Source organism: Zalophus californianus, chromosome X (assembly GCF_009762305.2).
Source record: "Zalophus californianus isolate mZalCal1 chromosome X, mZalCal1.pri.v2, whole genome shotgun sequence".
NCBI classification, from domain to species: Eukaryota; Metazoa; Chordata; class Mammalia; order Carnivora; family Otariidae; genus Zalophus; species Zalophus californianus.
Window position 1 is genome coordinate 46,732,061 of NC_045612.1, and position 21,590 is coordinate 46,753,650.

The 21,590-nt window shown below is 43.9% G+C and overlaps 1 protein-coding gene across 1 annotated transcript; it reads right to left on the reverse strand.

Moving 5' to 3' along the window:
* Positions 1-1,555: 1,555 nt before the first annotated feature.
* Positions 1,556-14,066, reverse strand: LOC113930154 (ADP-ribosylation factor-like protein 13A). The gene is made up of 10 exons (XM_027607263.2): positions 13,939-14,066; positions 11,838-11,910; positions 10,931-11,001; positions 6,056-6,305; positions 5,240-5,345; positions 4,505-4,692; positions 3,780-3,870; positions 3,507-3,681; positions 2,268-2,354; positions 1,556-2,069 (listed from the first exon to the last, which is right to left on the reverse strand). Exons 2-10 carry the CDS (start codon positions 11,894-11,896, stop codon positions 2,062-2,064), a joined length of 1,035 nt encoding a protein of 344 aa, XP_027463064.2. The 5' UTR covers positions 11,897-11,910; positions 13,939-14,066; the 3' UTR covers positions 1,556-2,061.
* Positions 14,067-21,590: the final 7,524 nt, after the last annotated feature.

The window sequence follows — 21,590 nt, forward strand, 5'->3', positions numbered from 1 at the left end:
TTTACTTCCAGCTCCATGACTAATAGGCTGAGCCTCAGTCAGAGTTCTATCCAACGTCCACGAGAGGGGGGCACCTGGGTCGCTCAGTCAGTTGGGTGTCTGCCTTCTGCTCAGGTCACAACCTTGGGGTCCTGGGATCGAGCCCCGCGTGCGGTTCCCTACTCAGCGGGGAGTCTGCTTTCCCTCTCCCTCTGCCCCCCCTCCCTGCTCATGCTCTCTCTCTCAAATAAATAAATAAAATCTTTAAAAAAAGATCCAGAAGGTGCCTCTGGTGGTTCTTTTGGAGATAAGGCCATGTGTAATGCGTAATAGCAAATGATGCGGCCTTAGACAGCGTCAGACCCTCTAGATGGGGTTGTAAGACTGATCATTCAGTGCGAGGTTTCTATCCCTCAGAAACAATTAGGGGCTAGTTGGCTTATCTTGACTGGCGAGGCAATATAAGGTAGGAGTTAAGAGCATGAGTTCTGGAGTTGGACCTTAGTTTGAAAACCGGTTCTGCCACTTCCTCATGGGTGCCCCAGGACACATGATTTGACCTCTCTGAGTGTCAGTTTCTGCTTCTGTAAATGACGACAATAGTACCGACCTCATAGCTTGTGAAGAAGAAAGGCAAATAGTATGTGCAGCACTTAGCCCAGCACCTGGCCAGAGAGAAGGACTCAGTCACCCGCATCTGCTACAACTATTGGTGTGCTTGTCCCTATCAGTGTAATTCTCCTGACTCGGGCATGGCTACACTTGAGCACTTTTCCTGGATGTAAGCTTTCTCTTTCTGCATGGAGTCTGAGAAAAGCATAGGAAGATCTTTCTGGCCCGCTGCCAGCTCTAGAGTCCGATCTGGATTCAACTCCCTGCTCTGCTTCTTAACAGGGTGCGGGACCTTGGGCAAGTTGTTTAACTTGTCTGCTCCGTGGCTCCCTCATTTGGGAAAATTCAGGAGGGGATACCGCCCACCCTTAAGGGTTGTTGTGAATAAGATCATGAATGTGAAGAACTTAGCCTGTACCTAGGCCTGACGTCCAGAAGGCACCCGGCACCCGATACATGTGGTGAAAGTAATAGTCGCAGTAATAGTAAATACTACCCTCCCCCTCCATGGGATGGAGGGTTGAATGTGTTCAAGCTCCTACAGTTTTTTGTTTGTTTTTTGTTTTTTGTTTTTAAGATTTAATTTATTTCTTTGACAGAGAGAGACACAGCGAGAGAGGCGACACAAGCAGAGGGAGTGGGAGAGGGAGAAGCAGGCTTCCCACTGAGCAGGGAGCCCGATATGGGGCTCAATCCCAGGACCCTGGGATCATGACCTGAGCTGAAGGCAGACGCTTAACGACTGAGCCACCCAGGCGCCCCGCTCCTACAGTTTTTGCAGACCTAACCAAAGTGTTGGAAGAGGTGGCAATTGCCATTTCTTGGAGCGGTAGCAAGGGAATTGTAGCCAGGCTTCGCAGACCATCGCTGGGAATTTAAAACCGAGTTTTTGTTTTTTGTTTGGTTTTTTTTTTTTTTCAGAGGCATGACTAAAAACGATTCAGCAGGGCACAGTTCTCAGCAGCGAAGTTCTGTTTATTTCTGCCAGTCCCCTTACACCCAAGAACCTCGGGGAGGGGGGGGAATGTAATTCCAACCTGACCCTTTACTTCTAAGGCTTGATTTCAGTTGGTCACCCGTGACAAATTGTTCGCGGACTCCACGAGGAGCACCCAGGTGCAGAGACATAACGTCTCTGTTCTTTGCCAAGGTCATCTTCATTCTCAAATGGGTGCCACCTAACTTTTCTCGAGCCCCTCGGGGCAGGTATAAGCTTCATTTGCTGGCTAGAGTGCAGATATATAGAAACAGTGGAAGTCCACAGGGTTGTGATGTTAGAGTAGGTGGACTTGTAGGTAGGGGAGACTTTAGAAGTATTAGCAAATAGAAATGAAAAAAAAAAAAAACAAAAAACAAAAAATGAAAAACTGAGCAGTCCTGATGGTTCTAGAGATGAGCCCATTTACTGAGGGAAGAAGGATAGGAGATGGTTTCTTTGGACTTCCCTCCATTTTTCTCTTTAGTACTCTGTTAAAAGTCTAATAAGAGAAAGAAAACCGCCAGTCACTACAAAGTGAAGCTAAGCACCAGGTTTCCTGTCCTTTCCAGATCACTCCCGGTTGGGAGGGTGTTGGCCCCTACACCCAAGGGGGCGTAGACTGCACCCCTTCAGACACCTGTCCTCATACTTTCAGTCTTGCTCTCTTCCCTCTCCCCTTCCTATAAGGCATACTAACCACAGGAGCCAAAGGCTTCTTCACAGGGATTTTCCAGTAACATCTCTTCTGTGTCCCATGTCTCCAGGTTTTTTTTTGCCTTGGGTTCTGAGGTTATAGAAATGAAAAATGGATTTCAGTTTTGGACAGAGATTCAGGGGTAGTTCCTGACATCTAGAAAAACACTTCCTCTGCTCTTCTACCAGATTTCTTCCACTCAGCTCTCATCCTCGCCCCTCGTCCCCAGAGCAGTGCCTCTCTCCTCCTCAGTGGCCCTGGTCAAGACTAGGCCCCTCCGTATAGGTATAACACCCCAAGGCTCTGGGGTGGCCTGAAGGGCTAGATCCCTTGGAGAGCAGAGGTGACATAATATTGACAGTTGACCATCATGGACACTGGGGTCCCAAGGAACACTGAGAAGGAGTGGCCATTAACAACAATGGGCCCTCAAGGTCTCATAGCTTTAAAAAATAAAACGCCTTTATTGTATTGGGAGAGATTGTATATGCTTATTATAAAAACTAGAATTTCCAAAAAATCCAAAGAAAGTCACGTAGGCCTTTTACTTCTCAAAATCACCCAGTGTCTCACCCCTGGAGAAAACCACTGCTGTTTTGGTGATTTCCCTTCAGATATTCTGTGCATGTATACACGTCACGCTGAACATGCTAGACTCTGATTTACCATTTTCTCTAACAAAATATCAGGCTGTGGAAAACTACAATGTCAGTAAATATAAGTCACCCTTATCCCTTTTAATGTCTGCGTAGTATTCCATTGTATGAATGCACCAAAATTTATTTAGCTCTTCCCCACTATTAGTCCTTTAGCTTGTTTCCAACTTTTAGCTGTTGTATACAACATTGGGTTTCCACATTTTAATTTTTTTGATTTTTTAAATTTCTATTTATTTTTTATTAACATATAATGTATTATTTGTTTCAGGGGTACAGGTCTGTGATTCATCACCCTTACACAATTCACAGCACTCACCATAGCACATACCCTCTCCATTGTCCATCACCCAGCCACCCGGCCCCTCCCACCCAGTGTCAGCCAGTGCTGGGGTGCTGGGGCATCATCCTGGGCTACTAGAGGGTAGTCCCCAAGCACTCTCCCTGTACTTCACCTGCTTCTTCTAACCACCAGCCTTAGTGTGAGCAAAGAGTTTCAGACTCAAAATAGGAATACTCTTTTATAAATTGTGAGAGAAGGCCTATATATGTTTTCTTTTCTGGCTGACTACTGGTCCAGCATTACCTTCAAAAAGATCATCATCGACAAGTGGAGTTGGGGGCTGCAAGTCATCCCTTTGATTGTAGCAAAGCTCAGTAGTGTTCTGAGTTCTATTTCCGCCAGAACATTCACCCTCCTCCATAGGTTCATCTAAGGCAAATGTTACTGATAAATTCTTTTTAGGCCTTAAACCTTCTTTCTGTACAGCAAGAAGATGGAGGGGAAAAAAAAGCCAGTTGGTGCTCCGACATTTCAGGGATTGGTCGCTGGGGTGGCACCATTTAAAGAGCCACTTACCTTTAGGATTGGCTTTAGGGGTCTAACTTCCACTGCGCCTTTTCCTAGATGCTGTCTTTTTTTTTTGAACATTCCCATCCTGGTAGCAAAGCTGGGGAAGAGAGGAAAGACAAAGCAGTAGTGAAAATGAACACACTTCAGGCTCCTTAATTGAATGTAGCTATTACCCCATCCCTGTCATATGCCTTTGGACCTTGAAAGGGATGACAGAGCATGAGGACATTTAGGTCTTTTAGTCCTCAAAACCTTAATCAACTCCTGTTTTCTTTTTTTTTCTTTCCTTTTTCTTCTTCTTTTCCATACTCCTGTTCTCTCTCATCTTTCCTAATTAATGGGAGGGACAGAGAACCGAAAGCAGAGAATGTAGGGTAGCTTTAAGACTTTTCGCCATAACGTATTTCCACTCAGCTTCTTAAGGGGCTCATGTTCCTGTTTACCTCTGTGTGGCAAACCAGGCAACAGAAACCCTGTTTTGGAGAAGCTCTAGTACGGATAGGTTTGGCTTTACCTTTCTACAACTCATCCCACTAACATGAGGGGAGGGTAGACCCAACAATGTTGGAATGTTCATGGTCGTTGCCCTGGCCCCATTTGGGCCGGCCGATCTTGAGACACTTGCTCAGCACTGCACAGAATCCAAACACCACCCAGACCTCCCTGCATATGTTGAAGATTGACTCCTGCATCTCTTCTTTGTAGTACACCTAATAGAGGCAGCTCAGTACCTGTCTGATGAGCATCTTTCCCTAGAGCCTCTGGTGCCCTTGGAGGTTGGGACGCTCGAGGTGAGTGGCTGTTGGCAAGTACACAGCTCTTCGTATTTATCCCCAGTGGCAGCTAATAGCCAGCGCAGCCCTTCGATTATGGGCTGATGGTTCCTTCTTTGGAGGTTCTTGATAGCTGAACAGGGTTCCTGTGACAAAAAGAGAAGAGAAGGCTCTAGCCCACAGGACTGGAACCCCTGAAGCCCAAAGTCCCAATTATTCTCGGCCAAGAGCAGAGGTACACTGAAGCTCTGCTATGCCTAGAGAGGCTCTCAGACTTCCCAGGAGACACCCAGCACTCGCTCCTGAGAAGGAAGATGGGGAAAGACAAAAGTGAAGGTCCTTTAAAAAAGTGATTGTGGTGTCGTGTCCCGGATGTGTGACCTTGGGCAAGTCACTCGTGGCCTCTGAGCCTTAGCTTTCTTATCCATAAAATGAGGATGTTGAAACTTCTAATTGTACAGAGCTATTTTGAAGGCCTAATGAGAAAACCGATGTGAAAGTGTTATATAAGAATGTGTTATTTACTGTCAGCGTTGAGTCAGAAATCATCACTGTAGATGTTGCCTGTGGGGGAGGGGCTTTGCCGGAGACCCGGCAGATGGGGCTGATTATGGAATGGGCCAAGGGCTGCATCAGCTGGGCTCGAGAGGGTGAGGGTGAGGGTGGAGGGGAGGAAGGGAGCTTGATACTTACCACTCGGCACAGGGACTTGTTCTCATTCACTAGCCTTTCTAGGAGTAGGTATTCAATGATATCACAAGGTAGGAGGGCGTCCTTCTTGTCTTGTTTGTTTGCCAGGCTAGAGCAGGGCGTAGGAGAGAGGGAGGGAAGGGAAGAGGAAGAGTGTAACAGAAGTAGAGGCCAAGGGCAGGCAGAGGAGGGAAAGAGGACCAGTCTAGTATGACTACTCCATACCCAGGAACTAGCTTTGAAAACATCACCGATGGGATGAGGCAGAAATATTTCTAGCCAGCTCTCAGCGGAGGGAAGAAGAGGGCAGATACTTTGAATTCAAGATAATCCCCAGGCCTCGTTTCTCACTTCCTCTACTGTGTACCATCAAACTTGAATTAGAATTGCTAACTAGGATATGAACAGATTTGGAGATTTTTACACGCTCTCCCAACCTCTGTTCAGGCTTGAGTTGGGGGTACTAATGAGGAATGAAAAAAGCAAATCGGGAGTGGGGGAAGGATGAAGATTGGCGGGCCACCGGAATTCTCACCCTGGAATGAACGCTAGTTACATGACTCTTGGGTGGTTGGCCAAAGGAGGAGTCCACTGGCATCAGTTAGACAAAATAGGGCTTGTTTCCTGCCACCTACTCAGGGTCAGAGACTGCAAGTGGCTTTTGAAAACCGCCCCCAGAGGACTGGCCCACTTCCCCTCCCTGAGCTGAAGGGAAGAGGAGGTCAAGCTGGGTGTGACAAAGGGGCCACCCTTCCTCTGCCTACTTCTCTTCTGAAGGTACATGGGAAGGGGCAATTGGGCACAAAAGCAGAGGCTTACAGTAGGATAGGTTTCCCTGCCACTCTTTTATCAGACAGCAGATGTGTCAAGATGATCTTCACTTCCTGCATACGTCCTAAGTCACTGGAATCCAGGACAAAAACAAGTCCGTGTGCCTGTGCGTAGTAGTTCGGCCAGATTTCTCGGCCCTTCATGTCTCCATTCAGGTCATAGATAGAAGCTTCATACTCATCCAGCAAGAGCGTAGTCAGTTCAGATTTCATACAGTTGTCCATCCTACTGGGAAGTACTGGGCATAGGGGAGGAGAGGAGAAGCAACCACAAAGCAGGGGTTAGACGTAAGAATGTGTTGAACAACAATCTGAACCTTGACCAGAGCCTGCCCTGAGGAATCCAACTGAGGCGTCTTGCCATCCTGCTCACACTCACGGATTCATCTTCCTCAACCAGCGCTCTGTCAATGCTACCCTTTCCTGGCTCAGCAGCCCTCAGTGAGTGCCCACTGCTTGCAGGATAAAATACAGACTCCTTTGCCTCCTAACCTGCCAGACCTGACTGGTGTCCACAGAGCTCCTGGTACACACCCAGTTTCTTCCTCCCTCTGCTCCTTGGCTCGTGTTCCTCCCGTGCCACAGGAATGCCATGCTCTGTCTTGCCCTGGGCCTTCACAAGATGCTATTTCCCACTGCTTAGAACACTCTGCCACTACTCTGTTTGCTTAATGCCTTTTTGGAAAATGTATCAGTTTAGATCTTGTTTCCTCTAGGAAGTTTTCCCTAATTCACACCACCATCCCCCAGTCTGGACAAGGTGCCTTTTTTCCAGGCTTACCACTCACAGCACATATTAGTGTTATAAATTCTATGATTCTGTTATCTGAGTTATAAGCTACAACAGGACAGGAACCCTCTCAGTTCTAGTCACCATTGTATCTGTGAGCACACAGCTGGCATAACAAATATTTGTGGAATGAATGAATGAATGATGAACAAGAAGCCCTTCGCTCCCACCCTTTCTTCAAGGCCCAGCTCAAGTACCACCTTTTTTTTTTTTTCAGGAAGCCTCTCTGACCTGTCCAGTTCTCTCTCTCGTTGAGCACGTGGTCTAGTGAACTGGTTCTTAACCTCATTCTGTGCATGTCCTGTCTTCCCAACTAAACTGTAAGCTCTGTCAGGGAGGGGCTCTGCATTACCTCCTTACGTGTAGTAGGTGTTCAACAAATGTTTATGGTGTCTGTTACTGTGGATGAAATTATGAAGTCCTCTTCCTCATATTTCCTCCAAGAAACCATTCCAAACTCAGATATGTTTGCCATTTCAAGGCTATGGCCAGAGCGTAGAATCCCATAGGGCATTCCATGCCTCTTTCAGCTCCCATAGAAATGCAGTTCAAAATGGCAGCTTAATACACATTTCGGTCTTTTGAACTGAGAGTCCTAGCCTGGCTCTCTCCATTAGTAGAGTAGCAAAATGATTTTATAGATTCTCTACACTCATACCTGGGAGTTTGAACACCAGAATCAATAGCTTCTTATTTATATAGAGCCTTAGATCTACCTATGGCATTTTCCATGGGATTGCCAGAATGAGTCATTTAGTTGAGAAGTTAGTGAGATGCTTTCAAATCTTTGAAAATGTATGATTATACACACATTTACATGTATGTGTGTGTACAGTATATATATTATTACATTTTAATGTGATCTTATAACTCCTGTTTTCATGCTAGTCAATGATCTTTTTTAATTGTAGTTTTCGGATAACATATAATTTTCAGTCACAACTTTGATGTGATATTTGCTATGTCTGTATTGGACTACTTAAAAATAGTGAGTAAATAGGTTGAAACTCCATAGGTAATTTTTTAAATCTTGTTTCCTGCATCCAGGTAAGCTTTATATTATTTTTTCCCTGTCAGAGCAAAACATTTTCCCTGTTTTTTTTTTTCTTTGTACTTGAAACCTTACCAGTCCCCTCAATAATGCAATCTATTGTTGGTGAACCTTAGAAGCCATGAGAAGTTGTTTCCTGATAATTTACATTTCTCTTATCTCCGTTATTAATTTACAAACTCCCTGAGGACAGGTACTGAGTCTAATTTATCTCTCCATGCCTAGCAGAGTGTTTCATAAAGCACAGGCTGGGGACTGTCTGACTCAGAGATACACGGAGGTGATCGTTAAGTTCTACTTTATACCAAATGAATCAGAACCTCTATGTTTGGGACCCAAGCATTCGTATGTTTAACAAACTCCTAGTTAAGAAAACCCCCAGGTGATCTTTCTGCACTTTTAAGCTTGAGACTTACTGCCTTAGAAAGCAATCAAACTCATGCCTGTTGCGCCTCAGCATCATCTGGTGCACTTAAGATTTTGAATCTGTGGGCCCACCCGGACCAAAGTATCTGAACCTCCAGGCACCTGGGTCAGTAGGTGTGAAATCCCCCCCAGGTGATTCTGAGTTTTGGCTCTCAGTACTCACTGTGCTCGAGGATCACCTGTGGAGCTTTGAAACCCTATGACACTAGGCCTCGTTCTTTGAAGGTTTGATGCCATAGATCTGGGGTGGGGCTGAAGCATCTTTTTTTTCTTCTTCTTCTAAAGCTCCCTACCTAGGTAACTGAAGTGTATAGCTGGATTTGAGAGGCACTGCTCTAAATGCCCTCATTTAGGGCAGCTGCTTGTGCTCATGTTTGGGTTTCTTGCCCCACGGGACCATGACAGGCAAAACAATTACAGTGAATGGTGTCATTGACAATAATGGCTAATGTCCCCAAAACTATTTTATAGATGGCATCTTCAAATGTTCACACAAGTTAGAACTTGTAGATGGGAATTTCCTTCCTAGGTTATTGTCTGTTCTTGGCAATCATGAACATCTGCAGGAGCAGGGGAGGCGAGCTATTGCATTTTGGGTACAAAGCCACCTACTAGATTGACTCTGGTTGTCCTGCATGGCCAAAGATGAGACAGCCTTCAGATTGTGACATCAGCACTTTGCTTCTTGACCATTCAAAATTATTCTCTGAACGAAGTCACAACCATACACCTATTGGTTTATGAATCAGCCCCAGGTTAGTCACCAAGCACAAGGCAAGTTATATAGTAACACATTAAACAGACGAGAGGCTCTCTCCTCTAGGGATTAGAATAAGAACCAGGCACTGTTCTCATAGACAAAATAGCACATGGCAAATTGCAGATGAAGGCTTCCCAAAGCTGGCTGGCCATCAGAAACACCTGCAGAGTTTTTAAAAGATTCTCAGGCCCCACCCAGAGTGGATGGGAATCTCGGGGTGGGGCTGCGTTGGGGCTCTAAAAATTATCCCCACTTTCATCAGTAATCCTGTGATTTATCTTGGCTCCTTGATTTTCCTGCTACTCCTTGCCTTTTTACCATTTCTGCCTATCAGAGAACTGGGAGAGGCAGGGAGTCAAGTTTGCTGCCTATAAGGGGAAAGGATGGGGGATGGAGAAGTTGTAAAGGGGCAGTATGTTGCCTGAGGAGAATGGGGGAGAATAGTCATTCCACAAATATTTGTTGAGTACCTGCCTGAGGGTACTAAAAGTATGGAGACTGAAGATACAGAGCTGAAAAGATCTATTACTTCTCAAGGGGCTCACAGTCTAGGGGATGTACTTGCTATTGTACGGTGATGTTGTGATAAGTGCAAGATAGAGGGAGGCACCAAATAGAGCGGGAGCTGAGGAAGGAGGCGCTGGGCGTTAGGGATGGCCCAGGTCGAGCTGGGGTCAAGCTTAGGCTTGTGTCTCAGGGCATTTGATTAAGCAGTTAAATAGTGAAGTGGATGAATTGCTAGGTCATGAGACAGAATGTGCAGAGTGTGGGCATGTGAACTAGAATGCTATGATCACAGAGGAGTGGCAAATAATGTGTTTTGGCTTTATCAGGGGGCAATATGCAGAGGGCATGGGAAAAGGAAGCTGGAGGACCAGCTTCAAGGACCAAATCATGGAGGACCTTGTATGCTGCTGGGGAATTTACATTTTGTTTTGATGATAAAGGGGAGGCTTTGGTTTTGAGCAGGCAAGTGCCACGATCAGATTTTTGCATTAGATCCTTCGGGAAACTGTGTGGATTGAATACTGGGGTGGGGGGTCAACTAGAGATGGCAAGATCAGCCCACAGGAAGTCACTGTAGTGCAAGAAAATCGATGCAGGCTTCAGGTAAACAAGTGGCAGAGGAGACAGGTGAGCTCTTTGCTGTACTTTGCTGAGGGCCCAGGTAATGTAAAGCTCAGCAACATCGTCATACTCCTTCTTTTCTTTTATAAACTGCAATGGAGGGCATCCTATGCTGGGCTCCCTGGTTGGCTGGCCAGCAGTTAGATGGGTCTTCACAACTAGAATAGTAGCTCCCTGAAATTCTGTGTAACTGTTGCTTGAAATGTCAAGGTATTAAACTGGGGATCTGGTATTAAGCTTGCATGTCTCTGAACTGACAACATTTCTCAAGCTCCAACCCCCTATATCAACTGTCACGAAGAGTTTCATGTTATTAAACTTCTTCATCATCCCACACTTGTCTCTCTTATCTAGACCAAATTCCACTTTAATTGAGTTCTGAAACTAGACACCTTTTTCAACCTGCTATCCTTTATAATTGACTACAGTACTTTACATAGTTTGAGCTCATTCATACCGACACTATGAGAGGACCTTCAATTAGGACGTCTTGTAAAGGGAGAGGTGACATTACATAAACAGGCTGATAATACCCAAAGAGAGGAGTGTGTGTGTGTGTGTGTGTGTGTGTGTGTGTGTGTGGAAGTGTTTATCTTCAAAAGAGGGAACCTGAGGGTCATGAAGTAAGGCTAGGACAGAATGATTATTTCATTGGTCCCTGGGGCCCATGGGAGACCTTAACCAGTATCTAATGCTCTTAATTCCTTACATCTTTGGAAAGCCTTCACAAGAACAGTTTTGCCCGAGTTGTCCAATCCAATGATAATGATGGTCACATTCCTGGAAATAGAAAAGAAAAATGAGCCAAAGCCTTATAAAGCTGTCGGGAGCCATGAGCAACAAAGGGGTTAATCGGGTAGAGCAAAGGCTCCCTGATCCCTTTGAACCATGGCCACCTGACTGCCCCCATACAAGAACATGTGGTACTGGCTAGCCCGAGTTGTATTTAGGCTAAGAAAACCACAGTGTTATTGATAAGCCCTGAAAAATAGCACACCGGGCCCTTTGAAGGCATGGGAAGAAACTATGCGCTTGAGGAACCTGGCCTTGAACCAAAAACTCGGGACGGAGCCAGGAGAGGGCAGGGAGAAACCTGTGGAACTTGTTTATGTCCTACTGTTATGTAACCTGAACTTATATAAAGTGTGTAAGTAAGAATAAAGTTGTTGCTCGCGGCATCCCCGTGGGCAACCCTCCTGTTCCCATACTTTTATGTTTCATTCTCTTACCCTCATCCCTGTTCGACCTTGTACGCGGGCCGTGACATAAAGCACTGTTAGTTAGTTCTTGGGATAAACAAAGAATTCTATTCTTCGTTGATGTTTGAGGCTCTGCCTGCAGGAATCCCAATGCATGTACCATAAAAAGCACAGCCAATGTGGTAGAAAGTGGTATGGGAACCCCTTCCTAAAGCCTCCAAGGATGCGTTTCTTCCCTGATGTACTTGCCTTGTAGAATTGGCCATCCACCCCCCAACTTTGCCTCCAGTCTTGCAGACATTGCTTAATCACTCTCCCTCACAATGTATATCATGAAGATTCGTCCCTTGAGGGACTTTGGGCAGATACATTGGAGGAAATGGTGGACTATGTCTAGAGGAATAATTGCAATATTACCTTCGTGTCTCTTCAGTTGTCTTTATCCAAGACCAGCAGGAGGTCAGCAGCCGGAACATGATTCAGCTTGGTTCTTTAATATTAAGGGAAACAAAGGAATGAGAAACCACCCCTGTTATTAACACTGAACCTAAGTCAGCTTATCACACAGGTGCTGTTAAACAAAGCCTGAAGTCAGAAGTCCATAACTTCATGCTACCCAACCTTGTCTCTAAATGTCGTAGAGGGAAAAACTGGTAATTCTCAACTCCACTGGAAGGTACCTGCAAAGTGGCGGGATTTCTTATTAAAGCAACCCACCACGGGCATGATAACATCAGCTGTGGCCTGTCCCTTCAGCCATAGTTCATCCCTGTTGGGAATATCTTCATTCAGTCCTGGGTGGGGGTGGGGCATGCAACAAAACCTTGGAGAAGAACCAGATTACATTTTAAGAAGGACCTAATGGGAGACCTAAGTAACAGCTACCCATTGGGCTTGCTTCTTTTATTGCTTCTGCTTCAAAAATGTGTGTATTGGTGACCCACTGTCATAGATTACATACAATTTCTAGAGCTGTAAGGGACTTTAGAGATCACCTAGTCTAATAGATTTCAAACATCAGTCCAGGGGCCCCACTCCCAAAGATTCTAGGGAGCTGCATAAGCACCCCCAGGTGATTTCAAAATGCAGCCGTCTTTGGAAGTGATCACCTAAGTACAAAGGGCAATTTAGACAATCACTTCAATGTTTCTTCATGTTGTAGCGTGTATTAGTATTTTGTTCCTTTTTCTGGTTGAATAATATTCCCTTGTGTGGATATACCATCGTTTATCCATTCACCAGTTGATGGGCATTTGGATTGTTTCTACTTTTTGGCTCATATGAATAATGCTGCTATAAACGTTTGCATTCAAGTTTCTGTAGGGACATGTGTTTTCAGTTCTCTTGGGTATATACCTAGAAGTGTAATTGCTGAGTCATATGATAACTCTATGTCTAACCTTTTGAGGAAGTGCCAGACTGTTTTCCAAAGTGGCTGCAACATTTTACACTCCCACCAGCAGTGCAGGAGGGTTCCAATTTCTCCACATCCTCACCAACACTTGTTGTCTTTTTTTTTTTTTTAAAGATTTTATTTATTTGACAGAGAGACACAGCAAGAGAGGGAACACAAGCAGGGGGAGTGGGAGAGGGAGAAGCAGGCTTCCCGCCGGGCAGGCAGCGCGATGCGGGGCTCCATCCCAGGACCCTGGGATCATGACCTGAGCCGAAGGCAGACGCTTAACGACTGAGCCACCCAGGCGCCCCTTGCTGTTGTCTTTTTGTTTATAGCTATCCTAGTGGGTATGAAGTGGTATCTCATTGTGGGTTTGATTTCATTTTCCTAATGACTAATTATATTGGAGCCCGGAGCTGGGGGAAGTTCCGATTGGGTTAGCAAAGCACTTCAACTGATACTTCAGATGGGCTTTGCCTAGCTACCTCATGAGCACAGTGCATGTCCAGCTTATCAATGGATAAGGTAACAGGGTTCTGCAGAGTCAGTCCCTATTTTGGAGAATTGCCATTCCCAAATAGAGACTCGCAGTTCACAGCATTACTTAGAGTACAGTTTATTCCCTAGGAAAATCATTTGGCTCCTCATAAGGACCTCCTGGAGAATGGCTATGGCTTATGCCCCATGAAAGGGACACCTTATATGTGGTCTGTGATCAAATCCAGCCTTATTCCCACTTTGCTCCTGAAGCTGATAAGACCCGGAGCCTGAAACACCAGAGCCTAATTGTCTGGGTTCCACGATAGCCATCTCCCTTTGAGAGGAGGCCAGCAGCAGCTTCATGTCTATGTCCTGATAGTTGGCAGAGCTTCCCAGCTTGATCTCAGGCTCTCTGTATCTGTTAGTGCCACCAAGAAAAGACATCACACAAGTCTTTCCTCAAGAACTCATTCTAAAGAAGGATAAATAGGATAACTGAGGAGGAAAACAATGGGACTCGGGGGTTACTGGTCCTTTCTTTCATCTCCACTGTCTCTCCTAGGTGTCCTGGGATGAAATAGTCTACATTAAGCCTTCAGATCTCTTTTCTATAAAATGGAGATAATGATATATTTTGCTTACCTTGAGGTGGTCATATGTCTTATGAAAGACATAAGATGTGTAGAGTAATAGGAAGGTGTATTGAGCTTTCTAGCCTTCTTGCCAGGTTAATACAGCTCAGTTGCCTGCTTGTGAAGGGTATGGCAATGGCCTAACAATGGCTGTTAAGGTTCTGACATATCTATGGCAACTACTGCCTGGTTCATAGCAACCAAACCCACACCTTCCTACCTTATATGATTACAGCTAATTACTAAATGAACTTTTAGTCATCATAGTCTTTTTTTTAGTTTACAAAGTATTTATATATATTATACAAAGTGTATATTTATTTATGTAGAACTTGGTATGTGCCAGCACTCATTTAAATCCATTATACATATTAACTCATTTAATCCTTATTACAGCATTGACAAAATTAGGGACTGTCATTCCTGCTTTTTGGAGTTGAGATTCACAAAGAGGTTAAGTAATTTTCCCAGGGTTACCCAGCTAGTATGTGATAAAGTCAGAATTTGAATCCAGGTGTTCTGGCTTCAGAACCTGTATATTAGGGGCCCCTGGGTAGTTCAGCCGGTTAAGCGTCTGCCTTCGGCTCAGGTCATGATCCTGGGGTCCTGGAATCGAGTCCTGTATTGGGCTCCCTGCTCCTTGGGGAGTCTGCTTCTCCCTCTTCCTTTCATTCTCCCTCCTCACTCTCTCGCTCTCTCTCTCAAATAAATAAATAAAATCTTTTTTTTTTTTTTTTGAAATAAAAGAACCTGTATATTAGGTTCAGGATCTCACAGGCTGTGTGAATGAGATGATCTTAGGTACCAAAGAAACTGCCTCTGCTCTGGCGCTCTCTGTCTCTTCTGGCCAAACTGTATCTTACTTATTCTTTTTTTTTTTTTGTAGTGAACTTTTTAAAAATAAACTTCATTTTTTTTAGGATGGTTTTAGATAAACAGAAAAATCACAGAGATACTACAGAGATTTCCCATATACCCTGCACCCAGTTTCCCCTATTCTTAGCATCTTAGCTACATTTTTTCTTAAAATTAATGAACCACTATTTTCGAATGTCCTTCTTCTGTTCCAAGATCCCATCTAGAATACCACAGTACATTTCGTTGTCAAGTCTCCTTAGCTCCTCTGGGCTGTGACAGTTGCTAAGATTTTGTTTTTGATGACCTAGACAGGAGTACTGGTCAAGTAGTTTGTAGAATCCTCTTCACTTGGTGTTTGTCTGATATTTTTCTCATGAGTAGACTGGAGTTACATGTCCTTGGGAGGAAAGCCACGCAAGCAAAGGCCTTTCTCATTACATCACACACATCATGAATACATGCTATCAACATGATGTATTGCTGGTGATGTTGACTTCGATCACCCAGCTGAGGTGGTGTTTGTCAGGTCTCTCCACTGTAAAGTTACTCTCTTCTCCCCTTTCCATACTAGACTCTTCGGAAGAAAGTCACTATGTGCAGCCTACACTTCAGGAATGGGGAGGTATGCTCCACCTCCTTAAAAGTGGAGTATCTACATAAATTATTTGGGATTCTTCTGTATGGGAAGTTTGTCTATTTTCACCCGTTTGTTTATTAAATCATTTATTAATACAATATGGATTCATGGGTATTTATTTTATTCTTTGAGTTATAATCCAATACTGTTTTATTTATTTTTGCTCAAATTGTCCCAACTTTGGCACTGGGTGTTCTTTCAATAGACTCCTGTATCCCTCCGATCCCAGCTTCCATCATCCACGATCTAATGACTTGATTATTCAATTCCAGTATGCGTATATAGCAGTATTATAATTGTTAACTCATGCCTGTGGGGAACTTGATCAGCTAGAGTATAGTGCACTTCCTTTTGCTTTTGCTGTTACAGATTCCACTTATTTGCAAAGTTACTTGGGTCAGTACTTATCCTACTTCCTTCAGTGAAGTTGTTTCGTACATTTGTAATACACATACTGCGATAAGTTAATTTTATGTGTCGACTTGACTGGGCCATGGGATGCCCAAATATTTTGTCAAACATTATTTTTTTTAAAAGATTTTATTTATTTGACAGGGAGAGAGAGTACAAGCAGGGGGAGTGGCAGGCAGAGGGAGAGGGAGAAGCAGACTCTCCGCTGATCAAGGAGCCCAACACGGGACTCCATCCCAGGACCCTGGGATCATGACCTGAGCCGAAGGCAGACATTCAACCGACTGAGCCACCCAGGCATTCCCGGTCAAACATTATTCTGGGTGTTTCTGTGAGACAGTTTTGGGATAAGATTAACATTTAACTGCGTAAAGCAAATTGTGCTCCCTAATATATAGGCCTCACCCAATCACTTGAAGGCCTGAATAGAACAAAAAGGCTGACCCTCCCCCAAGTAAGAGAAGATTCTTTCTATTTGACAGCTTCGGAAATGGGACATTGGCTTTTTTCCTGTCTTCCGTCTCAAACTGAAACAATGGCTCCTCCTGGATCTTGGGCTTGCTGCCTTCAGAGTGGAACTATTCCATCAGTTCTTCCGATTCTCAGGCCTTCAGACACATGCTGGCGCTAAACCATCAGCTCTCTTGGGTTTCGAGCTTGCTGATTCACTCTGAAGATCTTGGGACTTGCCAGATTCCATAGTTGCGTGAGCCAGAACTTTCTAATAAATCTAGACACACACACATCCACACATCTATCCTGTTGCTGGGATATGAACAACCACATATTCTTGCATCAAGGCCTCCTTCTAGCCTACCCCTTCTATCCTGCCTCCTGTTTTCTGCCTCAAATACTCTCCTCCTAACCCTTCACTTTAATGATTCCTCCTCATCTTTCATTTCTCTCATCTTCCTCTCACCTCTTCAAAGATGGCTTCCTTGGCCCAGGTTTTTTCCCTTTCCCCCCCTCTTTCCATCCCTGTTAACTTTTATTTTTATTTATTTTTTATGTTTTTAAAGATTTTATTCATTTATTTGAGAGAGAGAGAGTGAGTGAGTGAAAGAGAGCATGAGCAGGGGAAGGAGCAGAGGGAGAGGGAGAAGCAGACTCCCTGCTGAGCCGGGAGCCTGATGCGGGACTCGATCCCAGGATGCTGGGATCATGACCTGAGCTGAAAGCAGACGCTTAACTGACTGAGCCACCCAGGTGCCCCTGTTATTTTTATTTTTAACAACTTTTTAGTTGAAGCACATATGGAAAACTATACACAAAAAAACATAGCTTAAAGAGTTATTATAAAGTGAATACCCTAGAAACCAGCACCCAGGTCAAGAAATAGAACACTGTCAGCCGTACCAGAAGCCTCTCCATGGGCCCCATCTAAATCACAGCCTACTCCCTCCCTGCAAAAGTAGCCACTATCTGGATGTTTTCAGGAGTCACTTCCTTGTGTTTCTTTATGCTTTTCATCACCTAAGTATGTATCCCTAGACACTGTAGTTTATTTTTTTGACATTTTTTTAGTGGTTGCCATAACACCCTAAATTCATGGCAATCTAGTTTAATAAAGAATTATTTATTTATTTTTAGAGAGAGAGAGAGAGAGAGAGAGAGTGCGCACGAGTGGGGAGAGGGGCAGAGGGAGAAGGAGAGAACCCACAAGCAGACTCCCCGCTGAGCCAGGACACCCCCCCCCAACTCAGGCTGATCCCAGGACCCTGAGATCATGACCTGAGCTGAAACCAAGATGCTTAACTAACCGAGCCACCCACGCGCCCTTGACAGTCTAGTTTAAATTGATAACCAGCTTAGCTTCAATAGCATACAAAAATTCTGCTCCTTTGCAACTCCACCCCAACTTTGTTGTCACAACTTACATTTTGTATATTGTGTGCCCAATAATACAAGTTTAAATTATTTTTATGCATTTATCTTTTAAATCATGTAGTAAATAAAAACAAAGTTACAAACCAAGTATGCAGTAATACTGGCTCTTATATTTATGTAGTTACCTTTACTGGAGATCTTTATTTCTTTGTATGACTCCGAGTTACTATCTAGTATCTTTGTTCCAACTTGAAGGATGCCCTTTAGCATTTCCCGTAGGGAAGGTCTACTGGTAACAAACTTCCTCAACTTAGTTTATCTGGGAATGTCTTAATTACTCCATTTTTGAAGGACAGTTATGCCAGTTACAGAATTCTTAATTAACAGTTTTTTCTTTCAGCACTTAATTTATTTTTATTATTATTATTTTTAGAGAGTGCACGCATGGGGCGGGGAGGGTGGGGGGCAGAGGGAGAGTAAGAGAGAGAATCCCAAGCAGGCTGCATGCCATGGAGCCCGACACAGGGCTCGATCTCACGACCCTGACTGAGATCATGACCTGAGCTGAAATCAAGTGTCAGACGCTGAACTGACTGAGCCATCTGGGTGCCCCTCTTTCGGCACTTTATTTCCTTTTAAAGATTTTATTTATTTATTTGACAGAGAGAGAGAGAGAGAGAGAGAGAGAGAGCAAGCACAAGCAGGGGGGAGCAGCAGAGGGAGAGGGAGAAGCAGACTCCCTGCTGAGCAGGGAGCCCAATGTGGGGCTCGATCCCAGGACCCTGGGAACATGACCCCAGCTGAAGGCAGATGCTCAACCGATTGAGCCACCCAGGTCATTTCACTGACTTCTGGCCTGCAATGTTTCCAATGAGAAATTAGCTAATAATCTTACTGAGGATCTTTCGTATGTGTTGTGTCACTTTTCCTTGCTGCTTTTAAGATTCTCTCTTTGCCTTTGGTTTTCAACCGTTTGACACATTATGGGGCTCTATGCCTCAGGGTGGATCTCTTTGAGTATCATATTTGGAGCTCACTGGGGCTCTTGAATGTGTAGATTCGTATCTTTTCATCAAATTTGGGACATTTTTAGCCATTATTTCCTCAAATATTCTTTCTGCACCTTTCTCTCTCTCTTCTTTTTTTGGGACTTTCATAAGGTGTATGTTGGTCCACTTGATGGTGTCCCACAGAGCTCTTAAGCTCTGTTCATCATTCTTCATTCTTTTTTCTTTCTACTCCTCAGACTTCATAATCTTGATGATCATATTTTCAAGTTCATTGATTCTTCTGCCTCCTCAAATCTGCTATTGAATCCCTCTAGTAAATTTTTTTTTATTTTTATTGTACTTTTCAGCTCTAGAATTTCTACTTGGTTCTGGGGCGCCTGGGTGGCTCAGTCAGTGAAGCGTCTGCCTTCAGCTCAGGTCATGATCCCAGGGTCCTGGGATCCAGCCCCGCATCGGGCTCCCTGCTCAGGGTGGTGGAGCCTGCTTCTCCTTCTCCTCTCCGCTTGTGCTCTCTCTTGCTATCTCTGTCTTTCTCTGTCAAATAAATAAATAAAATCTTGAAAAAAATATAATTTCTACTTGGTTCTATTTAGAATTTGTCTCTTTATTAATTTTCATTCTGTTCATGCATTGTTTTCCAGGTGTCCTTTAGTTCTTTGTCCATAGTTTCCTTTCTCTCTTGAGCATATTTAAGATAGTTAATTTAAAATCTTTGTCAAATGAGTCTCATGTCTGGGCTTTCTCAGGGATGGTTTCTACCAGTTCATTTTTTTTTCCTCCTGTGTGTGAACCATACATTCCTGTTTCTTTGTATGTCCTATGGTTTTTTAATTGAAAATTAGACACTTAAGTATAATGTGGTAACTCTGGAAATCAGATTCTCACTTTCCCCAGAGTGCTCTGTTTTTTATTGTTGAGGGCTATGGCCATCTGTTTGTTTCATGACGTTTCCAAACTATTTTTACAAAAACTGTATTCTGTGTTATATGTTGTCACTGGTGTCTTGGTTTTTTAGCTTGTATTCAACTAGTTTTGAAGAGATTTCTTTGAACACCAGGAACTAAAACAAACAAACAAACAAAAGAAAAAAACCCTCACGTCTTCTAGTTTTTGCAGATTGGCGCTGTACTGGGGGGCTCCAATTCTTTATTTTTTTAAAAGATTTTATTTATTTGAGAGAGAGAAATAGCAAGAGAGAGCACAAGTTGGGGGGAGGGTCAGAAGGAGAGGGAGAAGCAGGGTCCCCGCTGAGCAAGGAGCCTGACATGGGGCTCAAACCCAAGACCCTGGGATCATGACCTGAGCCACAGGCAGATGCTTAACCATCTGAGCCACTCAGGCGCCCCAAGGCGGGGACTCTAATTCTTATACGGGCTGTTTACACCTCTGCCTTAGCTTTCACTTCCTGCTTGCACTGAACCTAGAGATCAGCCAGGGGAGCAAGCCTAGGGTCTTCTCAGGTCTTTTCTGAGCATACATCTTGCCCTGGATATGTGTGTAGCTTTCTAAATTCCTCAGTATACACAGGCACTTCTGAGTGCTCTAATTTCCCAAAGGAACTTTCTTCCTGGCTTTTACCCCCAGGATTTAGGTGGTATATTGATGGTATGGCTTAACGATAATCTTTGCCCCAGGCAGCTGCAGGATTCTGTTTACCTTACAATATTTTTGAGCAATGCCCATCATTTTTCTGCCCTGAATGAATTCTGATTTAGGGGAAACAAAAACTAGAACTGCGATGGGTTAGAACAGATCCACACAATAATTTGTGTGTAAGGTCTGCTCTGCCATCTCCGGAACCAGGGACCAGGGTCCCACATTGGGAATGCAGGGTGCCACCTTCAACACCACCACTGAGCTGGGGAAGGGGTGAGGCAAGGGTAGGTAAAAGCACCACAAAGCTTTCTTGCCATTTTTGTTTCCTTTTTTTAATATTAAAAAAAAAAAAATTCGGTGTTCACTTGGTTGTTTGTAAACCTTTGTTTCTCAGAGTTCTGACAAAATTTGTTCTGACAGTTTTTGCTTGTTTTTCAGTGTTTCTGTGGAGGGATGGGAGTTTGGAGCCGGCTACTCTGCCATTAGCCGATGTCATTCCCTTACACACTGTAGTATTGCCCATTTTAGAAAACTTGATATTTTAACATCTCGTTTAATCTACAGGTTTACTCTTCATTCCTTTCTTTTAGCATTTGTTTTCTTTTACAAAATTACCATATTTTAAAATAGACTTTTAAAAAACACATATATCCATAAATTTTAACACATATAGATTCCTGTATCCACCACCATGATCTATATATAAAACAATTGCATCACCCCAAAAAATTCCCTCTTGCTATTTCTTGATAGTTACACCTCTCCCTCAACCCTGCCCCCTACACACTCTTAACTTCTGGCAACCAATATTCTATTCACTATCATTACAATTTTGTCATTTAGAGAATGTTATATAAAGTGAATCACAGTTTGAAACTAGTTTTTTAACTTCAGCCTAATGGCTTTGAAATTCATCCAAGTTTTTGTGTGTATAAATAGTTGGTTTCTTTTTACTGCTGAGTAATATTTCATTGTATGGATGTACTACAGTGTATTTATTTGATCCTTTGAAGGATGTTTGGATTATTTCCAACTTTTTTTAAGATTTTATTTATTTATTTGAGAGAGAGAGAGAGAGGATGAGAGGGGGGAGGGCCAGAGGGAGAAGCAGGCCCCCCACCCAACAGGGAGCCCAATGTGGGACTCGATCCCGGGACTTGATCCCAGGACTCCAGGATCACGACCTGAGCCGAAGGCAGTCGCTTAACCTACTGAGCCACCCAGGCGCCCCTATTTCCAACTTCTGACAATTATGAATAGAGCTAGAATAAGCACCCATAATCAGGATTTTTTGTTTTTGCCTTTTTAACTTTTTATTTTGAA